We start from the raw sequence: 14,533 nt of genomic DNA, 5'->3' as shown, positions 1-14,533 counted from the left end.
TGTTCTCTTGACCTCTCCCTCATAGGTATCTTTGCTTCCCCTTTTTATTGCTTTCAGACTTGCCTTTAAACTCTAATGCCACTTTAATTTTCAAACCATTTATTCCTAATCATATGCAAAGTTGCAAAACACACAAAATGCTGGAGGAACTCAGCAGGTTAGGCAGCATCTATGGAGGGAAATAAAACAGTTGACGTTTCGGGTCGAGATCCAAGTTGCAAAGTTGCTTTCAATCAAATAATACAATATTTTTTCAGTTTCTTATTTATTATCTTATTTTGAACAATATTCCTCTATTCACAACAGCAACTTAACCACAATTAATTTTTAATTTGTATTATACCTATGGAAGTTAATAAGACTCCTGCTTTCATTTAACTACCACAGCATTTCATCTCTCTAACTAAAACAGAAAATGTTAAAAATACACAGCAGGTCAGGCAGCATGTGGAGAGAGAAACAGTTAACATTTCAGGACAATGACCTTTCATAAAACTAGAAGTTAAAAATCAATCATGTTTTTAATTGCAGTTAAGGGAGAGGGCTGGAGAGAACAAAAAGAATATTTGTGATAATCTCTCAATGCTATAATTTTTTAAAAATATGGTCAATTGATGCAGCATTTTTTTTAAACAGAAATGTTGCTGTAGTGTCTAATACCTCTAGTACAGGGTATTTTATTACATCCAGTGCAGTTAAATTTTAATCCTGATCTTCAGTGATATTTGGAATTGGCCCCACATGTGCATGACTAATAGATGGAATTATAGGATAATGAATCCTTTCAAGTTCACTCAGCCAATAGGTATACGGATTGATGGTAACTGCAGAGGAAACTTCACTTGATCTATTCTGATTATGCAAAGTTAAAAGGGCAGAGAATATAAATGTGATATATTAATAAATCTTTCATCTTTGCAGTGACTTTTCATCAACTGAGAAATCTTCTGAAGTCAGAATGAAAGAAATTCCTTCAAATTTAAATGAGCTTCAACAGTTAGCTTTGTGTGGTGTTAACATGCTCATCTTGGACCAGGAATTGTCAGAAAAAGATTTGGACACTACAGAAGTATCTCTCAGGTTAAGAAATCAAAATGACCTGCTTGGTGCAGTTCACTTTTTGCCACTAATAGAATATTACCTTGATACTTACTGTCAAGCTTTGCAAACTGAAAAAGGAGGAAGAAGCCCTTCCAGAAGCAGAAATTGCTGTTCCTCCAGCTCTGGGGAGCTCACTGTATCAAATATAGATGATCATTTACATAATTTGGAAGACTTTGCACTTACAGCACTTGGAGTTTTATATCATCTTGTATCACATAGTCAAAAGGTTGGAAATTCCGTATTGGTCCATACCTCCAGTCAGAGCACTGAATGTGACTCTTGCTCAGCTGCCCGAATACATGAAAAAAGCACACCACCAGTTGAACATAGCAAAGAAGAAGCAGGGATATCTAGTCTTCAAAAGGATCACATAAAGCTGCAGAAATCGGCTGGCTCAGAACAATCTCCAAATCACTTGTTCGACAAGTTACTCCAACTTTCTGACCCTGTGGTTATAAGCATATCTCATCGAAGAGAAAATGTCCAGCACCAAAGCTTGAGAGTTTTGAGGAAGGTTGCTGAAAGTGCAAATGCTGCACTCCTGCACAGGTAAAGAAGGTCAGAAGTCATGTGGTACATTATTTGTTAATTATCTGTGAAACTCAACCTGGAACCAAATGTTGCAGGTTTATTCCTTATTCTTCACTGAGTAGAATTAACAGTAAATATTCTATAATTAATTTCAGCTTCTCCGAATCAACTAATGTGTTCCGGGCTCTGAGCCCTGCTTCTTAATCCTAATTATTATCCATTGATCTCTTCAGGAAGTGCACACATGTAAACCTGTTCTGGCTTGGCTGTTTTGCTTGCTGAACGACTTGATAGTCTAGACTTGTGTTTTAGAAAGCCTTATCTATGTGTATCATCTAAGTATGGATTGTCTAATAATGGTTGTATTAACCAGCAAAAGGCATAAATAAAAGTTACTAAAAAAAAACTGCAGATGCCGGATATTTAAAATAAAAATAAGAAATCTTGGATACATTCAGCATGTCAGGCAACGTCTGTGCAGAGCGAATAAGAATTAATGCTCGAGATCAATAATCTCCTGTTTTGATCTTTCTCCATCCATAGCTGATCTGCTGAGCAATGAAGTCAAATGTGTGTTTTTGTTTTAATTTTGAAATAGATTTTGAAAGGATTTTGTAATATAATTTTTGTAGGTCTTTATTTGTTTGCTATTATAACTAAGATTTGTAAAATTGCCATTGTGTCTTCTGCCACATTGATTGTATATTAAGTCATGCTGCAGTGGAGACAAACAGCCAAAAATCGGCTAGTTTATCATTCTTAATCAGTTTGAATTCAATTAGAGGAAAGCAGAAGTACTTTACAATACTTAAATTATCAATGAAATGTTAAATCATGTTTAATTTAAACATGCTACAGTAAATCTCCGATGGAAGAATGTATGTGAACCAGCACTTCAGTAAGTTGGAAGGGAGTATGTGCACCGAGGTACCAGCGGGTGGGAAGGGATCACAGCAAACATTACCTGATGAGCCAGATGCCAAATCATTGGGATTTCTATATGAAATATTCATGACAGCAGTACAGTTTAACTAATGTTTGACTACCCTAAGCAAGATGCCGTGATATGGTTAAAATGATTACAGAAATGTTCATTCTACCAATAGATCACATTGTAAAGCAATGTAATTTTCCTTCAAGCATTAAGTTACATTGTGTTTCGGGTGCTTTGCATTTTGGGCCATGTATTTGAGAAAATAATTACTTTTTTTAAAGATGGAATTTATCTCCTCTGCATTTTTTTATCAGTCAGGGACTCTATATAAAGAAGATTATTAAGTATTCTATATAAAAGTAGGTTATCAGGCATGCTATCTGGTGAGTGGCACTTATTTTTCTAATTGATTTACAGTTGGTTGTATTTGGAACACTGGTATGCTATATCTGTAATCTCTCCAGAAGACTTTAATGATCATTAGAACCAGGATGTTATAGACTGAACTTAATGCCATAGTTTGAATTGTGGACCCTTTTAGAATGTTTAAAGCCTGTGCTAACTCTCAGGAGTAGGAGGAGCCCATTTCCCAATCAAGCATGTTCTGTCATTCGGTGGGATCATCACTATTTGTGATTGAACTCTAGTTACTTGCCTTTCCCTCAAATCCCTCAATGTATTTGATCATCAGAAGTCTGTGAATCTCTGCACCTTCTGTTCCAAATTTCAACCAACTGCCAACATGCAGAAATGTTTCAGAACTTAATTCCTGAATGACCTGGCTTTAGACTACGTCCCCTAATCCTTGACATCACGTAACATCTTGAAAGTTTAGTTAGTCATCCTTTCTAAGGAACGCAATCTTGATTTCTCTAACTTTTCACGTAGTTTAATCCATGGAGCCTGGAATTCATTCTAGTAAATCTATGCTACACTTCCTTTAAGGACTGTGTATCCTTTCCTGGGTGGTCTGCCCAGAACCACAAATGAAGTCTAATTAGGAGTTGGTCTAGCTATAGTGTTTATACCCCAGCATTCCATTACCTTTTTGATTTATATTCTACCTGTCCACATAATTTTAATGTTTAACCTTCTAGGACCTTTCGTATCTGTCAGATAATATAGAGTCATGGAATCATAGTGAGATGCGGTATGAAACCACCCCTTTGACCCATCAAGTCTGCACCAACTGTAAAGCACCCTTTTTATTATATTAATCCTACGCTAACCCTTTTTTAAAATCTCTTCATATTCTCATCATTGCACCTCAGATTCATCCACACACCTACACAGTTGCCAATGGCCAATTAACCAACCAGCCTGCACGTTTCTTTGGGATGTGAGAGGAACCAGAGCGTCTGGTAGAAACCTGTGTGGGAACATGCAAACCCCACAAGATAACGGCAAAGATCAGGATTGAGCCTGGATCACTGGAGCTGTGAGGCACCATGCTAGCTGCGCCATTGTGACATCCCCCAAAACTGTTCAGTTTTTAAAAATTAACTCTATAATAGAATTGCATTTTCAACAAAGATTGCAGCCTAGGGTGTGAAAGGATAAATTAACTAATAAATTTAAACAAGAATAGACAATATATGCTTTTTTTAATTTTTTAAGTTTGCCTTTGAGCCAGTTACAGAAAAACCTTGGTATTTTTTCTCATCTTTTTTGACGATCACATTAATAGTATATGAACAAGAGCATTTAGCAACAAAATGTTTCAAGGAGATATGCAAAGTTTTTTTACACAGAGAATGGTAGGTGCCTGGAAGGCATGTTGGTGGAAGCAGATACAATAATGGCGTTTAAGAGGCTTTTAGATAGACACGTGAATGTGCAGGGAATGGAGGGATATGGATCATGTACAGGTAGAAGAGATTTAGTTTAATTTGGCAATGTGTTCAGCACAGACATCATGGGCCAAGGGCCTGTTTCTGTGCTATGTTCCATGTGAATTTAGATATTGCTCCAAGTAGTTATTTAAGCAAATTTTATTTGGATTTTCTATCAGGTTTCACCATTTACTGAGCAGCCAAGTGCTACTACGGTGCCTTTCTCCATATTCTTCATGTTCCATCGTCCTACTTGTTGTCCAGCTCCTGGCAAATCTTGCAGATCATGTGGAACTGGCCTCAAGGTTTTGCTCCCAGTCAGGTAAAACAAAATGCTTGTGGCAAATTGATCAGTTTTTACGTTTGTTGTGTCAAATGTCCTGTTTGTAAGCTTATTGGATGAATGTTTGTGGGTCTTAAAAAAATCGATTAAATGTTCCTTGGTTAGCTACTTTTCTTTTAATTTTTTAGGTGTTTTATTTAGGAGTAGTACATTTTTCAACGCTATCTACCAAGAAATATGTTACCAGTTCACTGCCTAGCGTAAGCCACGGCACTGAAATAGCTTTTTTGGTTTATAGTATGCTAAGTATAATATCTTACACAGTGAATGCTGGGTTTAAGTATATTTTTTCTCTTTTTGCACACTCTGTGAGAAGGCTATTTGTTGTGAAGAAATTAAGGACTTTAAATATATGGTATTATCCATATAAAGATGGGAAAGAATGTTCTGAATGTTTGCCAACTGAAGAAGATCCACTTAAGTGATGTTTACCTTGGGTCTCTTTGTCCAGGTGTCGAGCACACATTCGATGTTCTTTCCCTGTTTTGGAAGCCAATTTTTGATATCTTGATGGTTCATTTAAGTTATCAGCTTCAGGTCATTTCCAAGAATGCTTTCTTCCATTTTACCCTATCCCTGCTGTAGCCCTCTATGTACACATTCAATCGGGTAACAGCTCCAGTGATAAGGGTTTGATTCTGACCTCCGTGGCTGTCTGTGTGGAGTTTGCATTTTGTCCCTGTGACAATGTAGGGTTCCTGTAGGTGCTCTGGTTTCTTTCTACCTCCCAAAGATATTAGGTTAATTGGCTGCTGTGAATTACCCTGAATGTCGGTGGCCAGTGGGAGAATTGGGAGAGTTGATAGGCATGTAAGAGAGAATAGGTTGCAGGAAAATAAGTTGGGGGTGCGGGGGGAGAATGGGATCGATGTGATTGTTTAGATAGCTGGCATAATAGGTGTTAAATAATCTCCTTCTGTGTCATAAGGAAGCGTGGAAATAATTTTTTGATATTTTAAAAGCCTTAAAACTACATAAAATTTTGTTAGTATTATAAAATTGAAATAAGTGCTTTTTTTCCCCCCTTTGGTCAACTGTGAAATGCTTGTACATTCAATGTGTTAAAAGTGGTGTGTATTGAAACTTCAAGCATTTGTTTACATTTCTGTAATTTATTTTTCTGCAGGTCTTTATAGGCAAATTGTGATTTGATTGAATCTACATATTGCATTGACTTCTTACTTTTTTGTGTTTTATCTTTTAGTTTAATTTTGTGAATGATTTATCAAGTTTTTCCACAGTTGCATAGTTTGCTGTATTCGGTTATCAACAATAAGTTTGCTGGTTACAAAATTTATATATAGAATCCTTGTTATCTTGGAAGGTAATCAAGAACTTTGCATGTAAACATACCAAGAATTATTATCTTATGCCTGCATCTTATCCTGTTGAGGTACTGAGAAGTGAGATCAGCTGTTTATATTGCACTAGGTGGCAGTGAAAGAGATCGCTCTGGCTGACTGCTCTGTAGAAATTATCATTGTAACTGTTATGGTTAATCACAACCCATCAAACTTCAAGTCGGGTACAATACTTGCTAAAAGTTGTTTGAGGTTTGAAGAATATATGAATTTAAAAAGTGATAATTTTTAATATGCCCTGATAATATGGTTTTAGTCTGGAATATGTTTCAAAGTTCCATGGATACCAGTTACTATCTGCCACCTTAAAAAAGTGGCAATTTGCATGTGGAGTTTATCAGACCTTTTACTCAGGCATCACTTCTGATGCCGATTTATTTGGGCATGAAACTTACCATGACTTGTTGGATCGCTGTCAAAATCTGAGTTGACTTCATAAATTTCATTTCTGGGCTGATGCAATAAAGCTAGTTGTAAATATACTTTTATCACCCTGAGTAATAAAAAATAAATCAGCAGTAAAATCTTGGGTGTTTTGATCCATTGACTCAGTTGCACTCTGCTAGTCTATTTGCCATTTAAATCTTCCAGGTTTGTTGAACCTTTTGCAAGATTTTTGGTTCATTTTCTGTTCCTCCTGCTCCCAGCTGAGAAGGAATGGAAATCATACTGGAATATTGTAAAGGTTTTCTAGAGTAATAAGCCCCAACATTTCCCTTTAAAGAAATTAACCTCTGTGAAGGGTATTCATAGGAAAACACGACTGTGATCACAAGGTGCGAATTGCTGTCTTGAGTTTTGCTACTCAGTTCGTTGCACTCAGGCTCCAGCATACCACAGCACCAAGTGAATATTTTAATTGTAACTTGATATAGTTAAAATAAAAGTTGGTGTAATGGTAATAACTGTAACAGGTTGTTAATAACAATGTAATTTTCCTTTCCAATCATTAGCAGAAATGCTGGTCACTTGATTTAAGTTAATAAGGTTATATTGGTTTGCTGATTAAGGTGTGGTTTAAATAGCTAAAGTATTTCTAGTTCCACTATAGAATATTTACAGTTTTAAACTCAACACAAACAGTAGTTTAACTCTAAATACAAACCTTTGCAATTTAAAACTGAAAACACTGGAAATATTCACATCAGATAATACCTGAGAGAAACTATTATCATATAAGTAAAATGCTTTTTCAGCTGTGTAAAATATTTACCTTGTCTAGTTCCCTAAACATTCCTTCCAGGTGAATTGTTGATATACCTCTTTTCATACTGTTCCACTGCTCATAATGCAGTCTCATTCACACAGGAGAAAGCAAGCAAGGTTGGGTGTTCATTTTGAATAATGCCTCTGTTCATTCCTCAAACACGACTCTGAACTTTACGTCGCTTGTCATTTTAATTCCCTGCACACACTAACAGCACCTTGGCCTTTTATTCAGAACTGTGTTGTCTTCCAGACATAACATTATAAACAAGAATTTTATACCCTACACATCCCAATCATTTTTTGGGCAGCAGTTATTGGTATAGTTTCTGCTTTTATCATTTATTCCCATCCTCGTCCCATCTGTTATTTCTTTACCACACCTTTTTTGGCTTGCATAATGATTTCTTTTGGTTAATTAATCTTCCTGCATTTCACTGTGACACATAGTCATTCATACATTCATTCTGCCTATATTTGAAAACTTGTATGCCTGATTCTTTTTACTGCTTGATAGGCCTGAATGTGCTATATTTAAAGGTCTGTGTTTTACTCTGCTACTGAAATTCAATAGGTCACAATTTTGGAGGCAGAGTAAAAAGCACAGTTGCTACTGCTTTACTACCACAGTTACTACCAATTGTGCCAATTACATCTCTTCTGCAATTCTGGTGACTTATTGAACCAAACTACTGTTTTTCTTTTAAAAAGCTTTCTTGGCTGCACAGTATTTTCAGCATTTCTGATTTTCATTATCTACAATATATGCTCCTGCAGTAATGCATCATGTTGATTTATGTAGTTATAGATAATTTTAATAAATATACTTTTTGTTCTTTCCAGCAGCATGCCTGTTTCTTAACCTATACACATATGCTTCCTCCAGACCTGACAGCTCGGCTTCAGATAGACTCTGGCTCCAGCTTGAACAAGAGGTCAGTTCCAGGCCTGAATTTTCTTCTGTTGTAAAATTAATACTGTTTTAGAAATTTGCTAATTTAAATTGTGCAACCTGCTATTTAGGAAAATCTTAATTTTGTTTTGTTTAGCCAGTCTTTAAAACATTAAAAATCTCTTTTTTATTTCTCCACTTTAATAGATTGTTCGATTCATCACCAAATTTGGTTTGTCCCATTCTGGTGCCAGTGCTGTGTTGGTGGAATCAGATTGTCCGTGCAATACCGAGGTAACCAATGCAAAAAAAAATTGCTAATTTTTTACTCGACATCTGTCTTTTTGGTTTTAACTAAACAGATTTGGGAATTGTTCACTAATTAAAAACTAATGATGATCTTTAGTTCTAATTTAGGGTGCAGTGCACGTTTAGTGTCAGAATGAAGCAGCATCAGAACTTAATTTTTGAAGTATAAGGCCGAGCTATAATGCCCATTATCCAGTCCTAACTCTGGACTTCGGGCATGATTCAGTTATGACTTGTATTAGTGTAAAGAAAGAAAGAAAGATGTACTGATGTCACATCTGTAGTTTAGACATGATCTCAGAATATTCTCCAGTATGAATGTGGCACCACTATGATTTTACCTTTTCTGTCTGTAAAATTTTCATTCTACCATTCATACAATTTTTTAAGTGCCTTCTTTTCTTACAGTTGGGTAATTGATTTCCGGTGAGTCATTTATCACATTAATTTCCAGAGCTTGAGTCATAGACTTCTTTGCTTCTGCAATGTATGTTTTATTTGTTCCATTCATTGAGTTGTCACGTACAGATATGTTGATGGAGATATAAAAAATTCATGGCATTGAACATTCTTGCTTCATACTTGAGAATGCTAAAATTTAAAATGCTAAATTTGAAAATTTAGTTGGCTAGCTCCATGATATTGGCTGTTTACACATAATATGGCATTCATTGTGAATAAGGAAGAACTTTATGTGGCTAAGTAGTATTTATCATGTATGCATTGTTCTTATTTTGCAGATCTTGAAAACTTTAATAGTTATGTTACACCGACAGTGGCTTACCATTCGACTATCCACACAGAATCTCTCTTCACTGGGTAATCAAGCTGTGGTGCAGTTCCTGCGAGAAACTGTTATGCTGCTGCACTCCCTTTCACAGAGGGACAAAAATTTTACAGACCATTGTTTTGTTGTACTGCACCTATATGATCAAGTTATGCATGGAATTAAAGCTGTGTTTAAAAAGCTGCCAGATCTGGAAGAAAATGAAGGTGAGAGATATTTGTCTTGGTTAATCCTTTTTAATATAATGTGTTTATTTTTGGGCATAGAAAGTATCACGGGGCACAATTAGTCAGTATTTTTAAACTCCTTTGTAGGATCCAGGCATAATTGGCAAGTCTTTTTTTTTCCCAATTGCACAAGGAGGTGATGTTGAGCTGCCTCCTTGAATTACTGCAGTTCATGTGGTCAGAAACTTCCAAGCTACTATTAGATTGGGTCAGAATTATGGAATATTCCAGGAGAGAATGGTATGTGACGGATTTGTAGGTGGTGGTGACAGATGACATTGTAAAGCTTGTTTGATTGGGAGATGCTGTCAAAGAAGCCTTTATGAGTTCCTACATTGCATCTTGTTGATGGTACAACAATCCAACAGTTTCATCGTCATATTTGACTAATGCAAGATTTTATTTTATAAACTGAATTCAGATTTTCAAATTGCATACTAAGATTTGAATTCAGTTTCCTGGGTTATAACTTCAGGTTTGTCAACTATTCATTCAGTCAGTCAACCAATATAGTTCCATGGTGTGTTTAAAAGAAAGTTATAACTTAAAATTATTAGAGAACTCTGGGACTTTGTCAACATGGGTCAAGTTGGAATTGATTGTTATGAACTGCTTCATCAGCTTTGTTTCACTAACTTTCTTGGAATCATAATTGGTTTTCACCAAAATTACTAATTCGGTTCTTAGGTAACTGTAGCACAGTTCAAAATTCTTGTATTTTATTTGAAATGGTTCATATTCTGTTTTAAAACATGGTATTAGAACATTGCTTTGGCTTGAAATATCTTCAGTCTCATTGATATTCGATCTCATTTCAGAAATTGCATTGGAAGAGCTTTGTTCTCCTGAGCCCGAAGCCGAGTATCTGGGATTAGAAACTGATGGACCTTAAAGCACCAAGTACAAAAATGGAAAATAAACCTTCAGTCAAGCACAGATAATTGTGCACTTAAATGCATTCATTTGTAGTCTGATACAACTGAGCTAATCTTTCTCAAAGTAAATTTCATAGCATGTCACAGAAATCATAGTGAACTGCTTTTAAAGCACTAGTTTTGGATGGTTTTGTAGATGAAATAGATGCAGCTATTTATGCCTTTTTCATTGATTCAAATGAGAAAGGAAAAACTTGCTGGTTAATAACATGCATCCACTCTTGTTACAACTATCACTGTTAAAATGGTCATTAAATGTCTTTTTTTTACTGTTCTAAAATGCAGATAGCCAATTTTTTTTTTGGCCATACAGTAGAGTTTGGTAGTTTATTAACACTAGGCTCTATATGCATCAGGAAAATTAACTTACAATGGTATAATTGTCAAGTGGTTTATTTTTTCTGGAAACTACTGAACCTCAGCTCCATATTTGTTTGATATTCATTTTTAAATTTTGTTTAAAAATGTGGATAGTTACGCTTTCGTGCTTGAGTGATTTATTAAGGAAGCAGGCGTCGCAATGGTATATTTTTTGATTCCATGATAATGTGGTAGCAGTTCAGAATACCTAGAGGTACCATATAACAAAAATGGAAAATGCTGAAATCGCTCAGAGGGTCTGGCAACATGTAAAAAGGAAGGAAAAAGATTGTTTCAGAATTAAATGGTTAACATTTTCTGTTAACAGCGTAGAAGCTAGCTTGCCTGAGTGCTTCCAGCATTTGTCATTTTTGTTTCAGACTTTTCAGCATCTTTTTTTTAGGCGTTCAACAGTTGATAATTTTGTCAGCTAATGTCTTAGGCGATGGATCCAAAAATGATTCGAGGAGAAGTACCATTGATTCAGTCATACTTGAGGAATAAAAATGCTTATTTTGCAAAAGAGAATACTCAGTTTGATAGCTGAATTAATTTGTCCAGTGCTAGTCAAATGTGAGGGATCACTGCATCTTCAGATATGTAAAATATTTTCCTAACTACCTGTACAACTTTGTTTACAATAAATGTAAAATTATAAACACTTTGTTTTTTATTTTGTTTCAAGATAAAACGTATTTTCTTAGTCCTTTACTACATCAAAAAGTAACTTTTAAAAATTGGGTGAAAAAATCCTTTAGGTGAAAGCAAAATTTTATAATAGAAATGTTCAGTGTTTTTTGAAATTACCTTTGAATGTCACATGTACAGGAAAATAATTAACTACATTGTCACGAGTTGCATCTTCAGCCTGTCAGCTGCCAGTAATTTTGATTGTCTATCCCCTATTGAATTTAAACTTTGTAACTAACAATGTTAAGTTGCATGGCTCCAAGTATGTAATGCTTCATAGAAAGGTAATTTCCTTTCAAAATGTAAGAGGATACATTTCAGGTTATAATGATGCATAAAAGATATCCTTATTAGTTTTATTTGTCGCATCTTATTTTAAAACTGAACTTTCTGGTTACTGACCTTACCATCAGTGCAATATCCTAGAGATTGATTCTGGCTTTTGACCACAACCACATTAATGGGCTATTTCAGAACTCTGCCTTGTACCTAATTTACAGTTTGGTATCCATTTGGCTATTAAGGTTCAGCCAGTGCAAGATAATAACTATTTGCAAATTAATTACTACAAATTTTAAAGTTGTGTATTGGCTGACTGATTCCTTTTAGTGTTTTACCTGCCAGGATAAATGACATTAGATGGAATTTAAATGTTTCTAAATTCTGTTTCTTCAGTCATGTAAAAATGAGTAGAAAAATAATAACAATGGCACTTTGTTATAAAACGAAACTGCCTTTTATAAGGAACGAAATCATCCACACATTAGATTATTTTTGTTCATGAGTCTATTGTGAAATCTATTGCAGAGTTGACATAAATTTGTGTGGTGCAATTTTCAAACCACTTCCTCTGCAATTAATTACTTTTTGAGCAGAAATCATTAAACAAATAGGGTAACTAATTTCTCACAATTAACAATAAGATTAATTCCCAGTTGGTCTGTATTTTTGTTATTGTGTGATCGTGACATTGGGCATGCCACTTTGCTCTTTAAAATTCACCCAAGCCATACAAGCAAGCCGTGGTTTAGTTCCTCCTTTGAAAGGACAGCACCTGTGACAATGATGAACTTCCTCATTGGTGCAATGGATTGGTTGGGAACCACAACATATTGACTCAACCAGAAAGTATTGCCCAACTAACGGATCATAGTGGTGTCTTTACTGTGGAATGGCCAGATTGTAAAGTTGTTCTACTAATTTCTTCTTCCCTGACTATGAAATATGTCAGTTATATGATTTTTTTTTACCATTGTTCTCAAATTATTACTGCACACAAACCTTGCGCCCACCACATCTTAAGCTTGCTTCCACTTGGTACTGAAGAGATTTTATGGAACTTGGGAAAAAAAATTCCCAAAACTAGCATAATTGAAAGGTTGAACGCCAGTTCTGATATTCTCTTAACCTCATGTTTCATGAGATAAAGCAGTAATTCTGTTAGTTCAAAATAAGGAAAAAATACTTTAGGTAACAAGGGGCAATTCAGAGTAGTTATAGAATCATAGAGTTGTACAGCACAGAAACGGGCCTTTCAGCCCAACTTGTTCATGCTGACCTTGATGCCTATCTACATGAATCCCATTTGCCTGCATTGGGCCTGTATCCCTCTACTCTCTGATCCAAATACTTGTCCAAATGCCTTTTAAACAATGTAGTTGTATCTGCCTTTACCTCCTCCTCTGGCAGTGCTTTTCATATAACCACCAAGGATCTCTAAGATCTCTAAATTTCTCTCCTCTCACCTTACACCTATGCACTCTAATTTTAGATACCATAGAACAATATGGCACAATACAGGCCCTTCAGCCCACATTGTTTGGCTGCCCTTCAAACCACACCTAAGACTATTTAACCACTTCCACATATCCTTCTAACTTAAATTCCTCCATATGCTTATCTAACAATCTCTTGACCTTGTCCAATGTATCATCCTCCACCACCACCCCAGGCAGTGCATTCCATGCACCAACCACTCTCTGGGTGAAAAACCCCCCTCTGACATCAGCCTTGAACTTCCCACTCAATACCTTAAAAGCCATGTCCTCTTGTTTTGAGCATTGGCGCCCTGGAAAAGAGGCGCTGGCTGTCCACTCTATCTATTTCTCTCAATATCTTGTATACCTCTATCATGTCTCCCCTCATCCTCTTCCTCTCCAATGAGAACAGCCCTAGCTCCTTTAGTCTCTCCTCATAATCCATATTCTCTAATCCAGGCAGCATCCTGGTAAGTCTCCTCTGCACCCTTTCCAACGCCTCCACATCCTTCCTATAATGAGGTGACCAGAACTGGACGCAGTACTCTAAGTGTGGTCTAACCAGAGTTTTGTAAAGCTGCATCATTACTTTGCGGCTCTTAAACTCTATCCCCCGACTTATGAAAGCTAACATCCCATAAGCTTTCTTAACTACCCTATCCACCTGCGAGGCAACTTTCAGTGATCTGTGGATATGAACCCCCAGATCCCTCTATCCTGCCATTTACCTTGTACTCTGCCTTGGAGTTTGTCCTTCCAAAGTGTACCACCTCACACTTCTCTGGATTGAACTCCATCTGCCACTTGTCAGCCTAGCTCTGCATCCTATCAATATCCCTCTGCAAGCTTCTACAGCCCTCCACACTATCCACAACACCACCGATCTTTGTGTTATCTGCAAACTTGCTAACCCAGCCTTCTACCCCCTCATCTAAGTCGTTAATAAATATCACAAAAAGTAGATGTCCCAGAACCGATCCCTGCGGGACACCACTAGTCACAGCCCTCCAATCCAAATGCACTCCCTCCACCACAACCTTCTGCTTTCTACAGGCAAGCCAACTTTGAATCCACATGGCTAAGCTTCCCCGGATCCCTTGGCCTCTGACCTTCTGAAGGAGCCTACCATTGCGGAACCTTGTCAAACGCCTTACTAAAATCCATGTAGACCACATCTACTGCACTACCCTCATCAACCTTCCTGATCACCTCCTCAAAGAACCCTATCAGGCTTGTGAGGCAAGGTCTTCCCTTCACAAAGCCAT

The 14,533-nt window shown here is 36.4% G+C and overlaps 1 protein-coding gene across 3 annotated transcripts in view; it reads left to right on the top strand.

Annotated features, from left to right (window-relative positions):
* The window catches only part of atrip (ATR interacting protein), a 28,647-nt gene extending 16,778 nt beyond the window's left edge, over positions 1–11,869 (top strand). The window contains exons 10-15 of one of the 3 annotated variants that reach the window (XM_052018832.1): positions 922–1,653; positions 4,581–4,723; positions 8,158–8,246; positions 8,411–8,497; positions 9,253–9,505; positions 10,345–11,869. In XM_052018832.1, coding sequence (XP_051874792.1) covers positions 922–1,653; positions 4,581–4,723; positions 8,158–8,246; positions 8,411–8,497; positions 9,253–9,505; positions 10,345–10,418 — 1,378 coding nt within the window. In that variant the 3' untranslated portion in view covers positions 10,419–11,869. Of the gene's footprint in view, positions 1–921; positions 1,654–4,580; positions 4,724–8,154; positions 8,247–8,410; positions 8,498–9,252; positions 9,506–10,344 lie in introns of those variants that run through there. The other 2 variants (XM_052018831.1, XM_052018833.1) reach the window with 2 other exon arrangements.
* Positions 11,870–14,533: the final 2,664 nt, after the last annotated feature.

The sequence above is a fragment of the Pristis pectinata genome, chromosome 6, assembly GCF_009764475.1.
Source record: "Pristis pectinata isolate sPriPec2 chromosome 6, sPriPec2.1.pri, whole genome shotgun sequence".
NCBI classification, from domain to species: Eukaryota; Metazoa; Chordata; class Chondrichthyes; order Rhinopristiformes; family Pristidae; genus Pristis; species Pristis pectinata.
The sequence above is the reverse complement of the archived record's forward strand: the minus strand, read 5'-3'. Positions and strand labels throughout refer to the sequence as shown.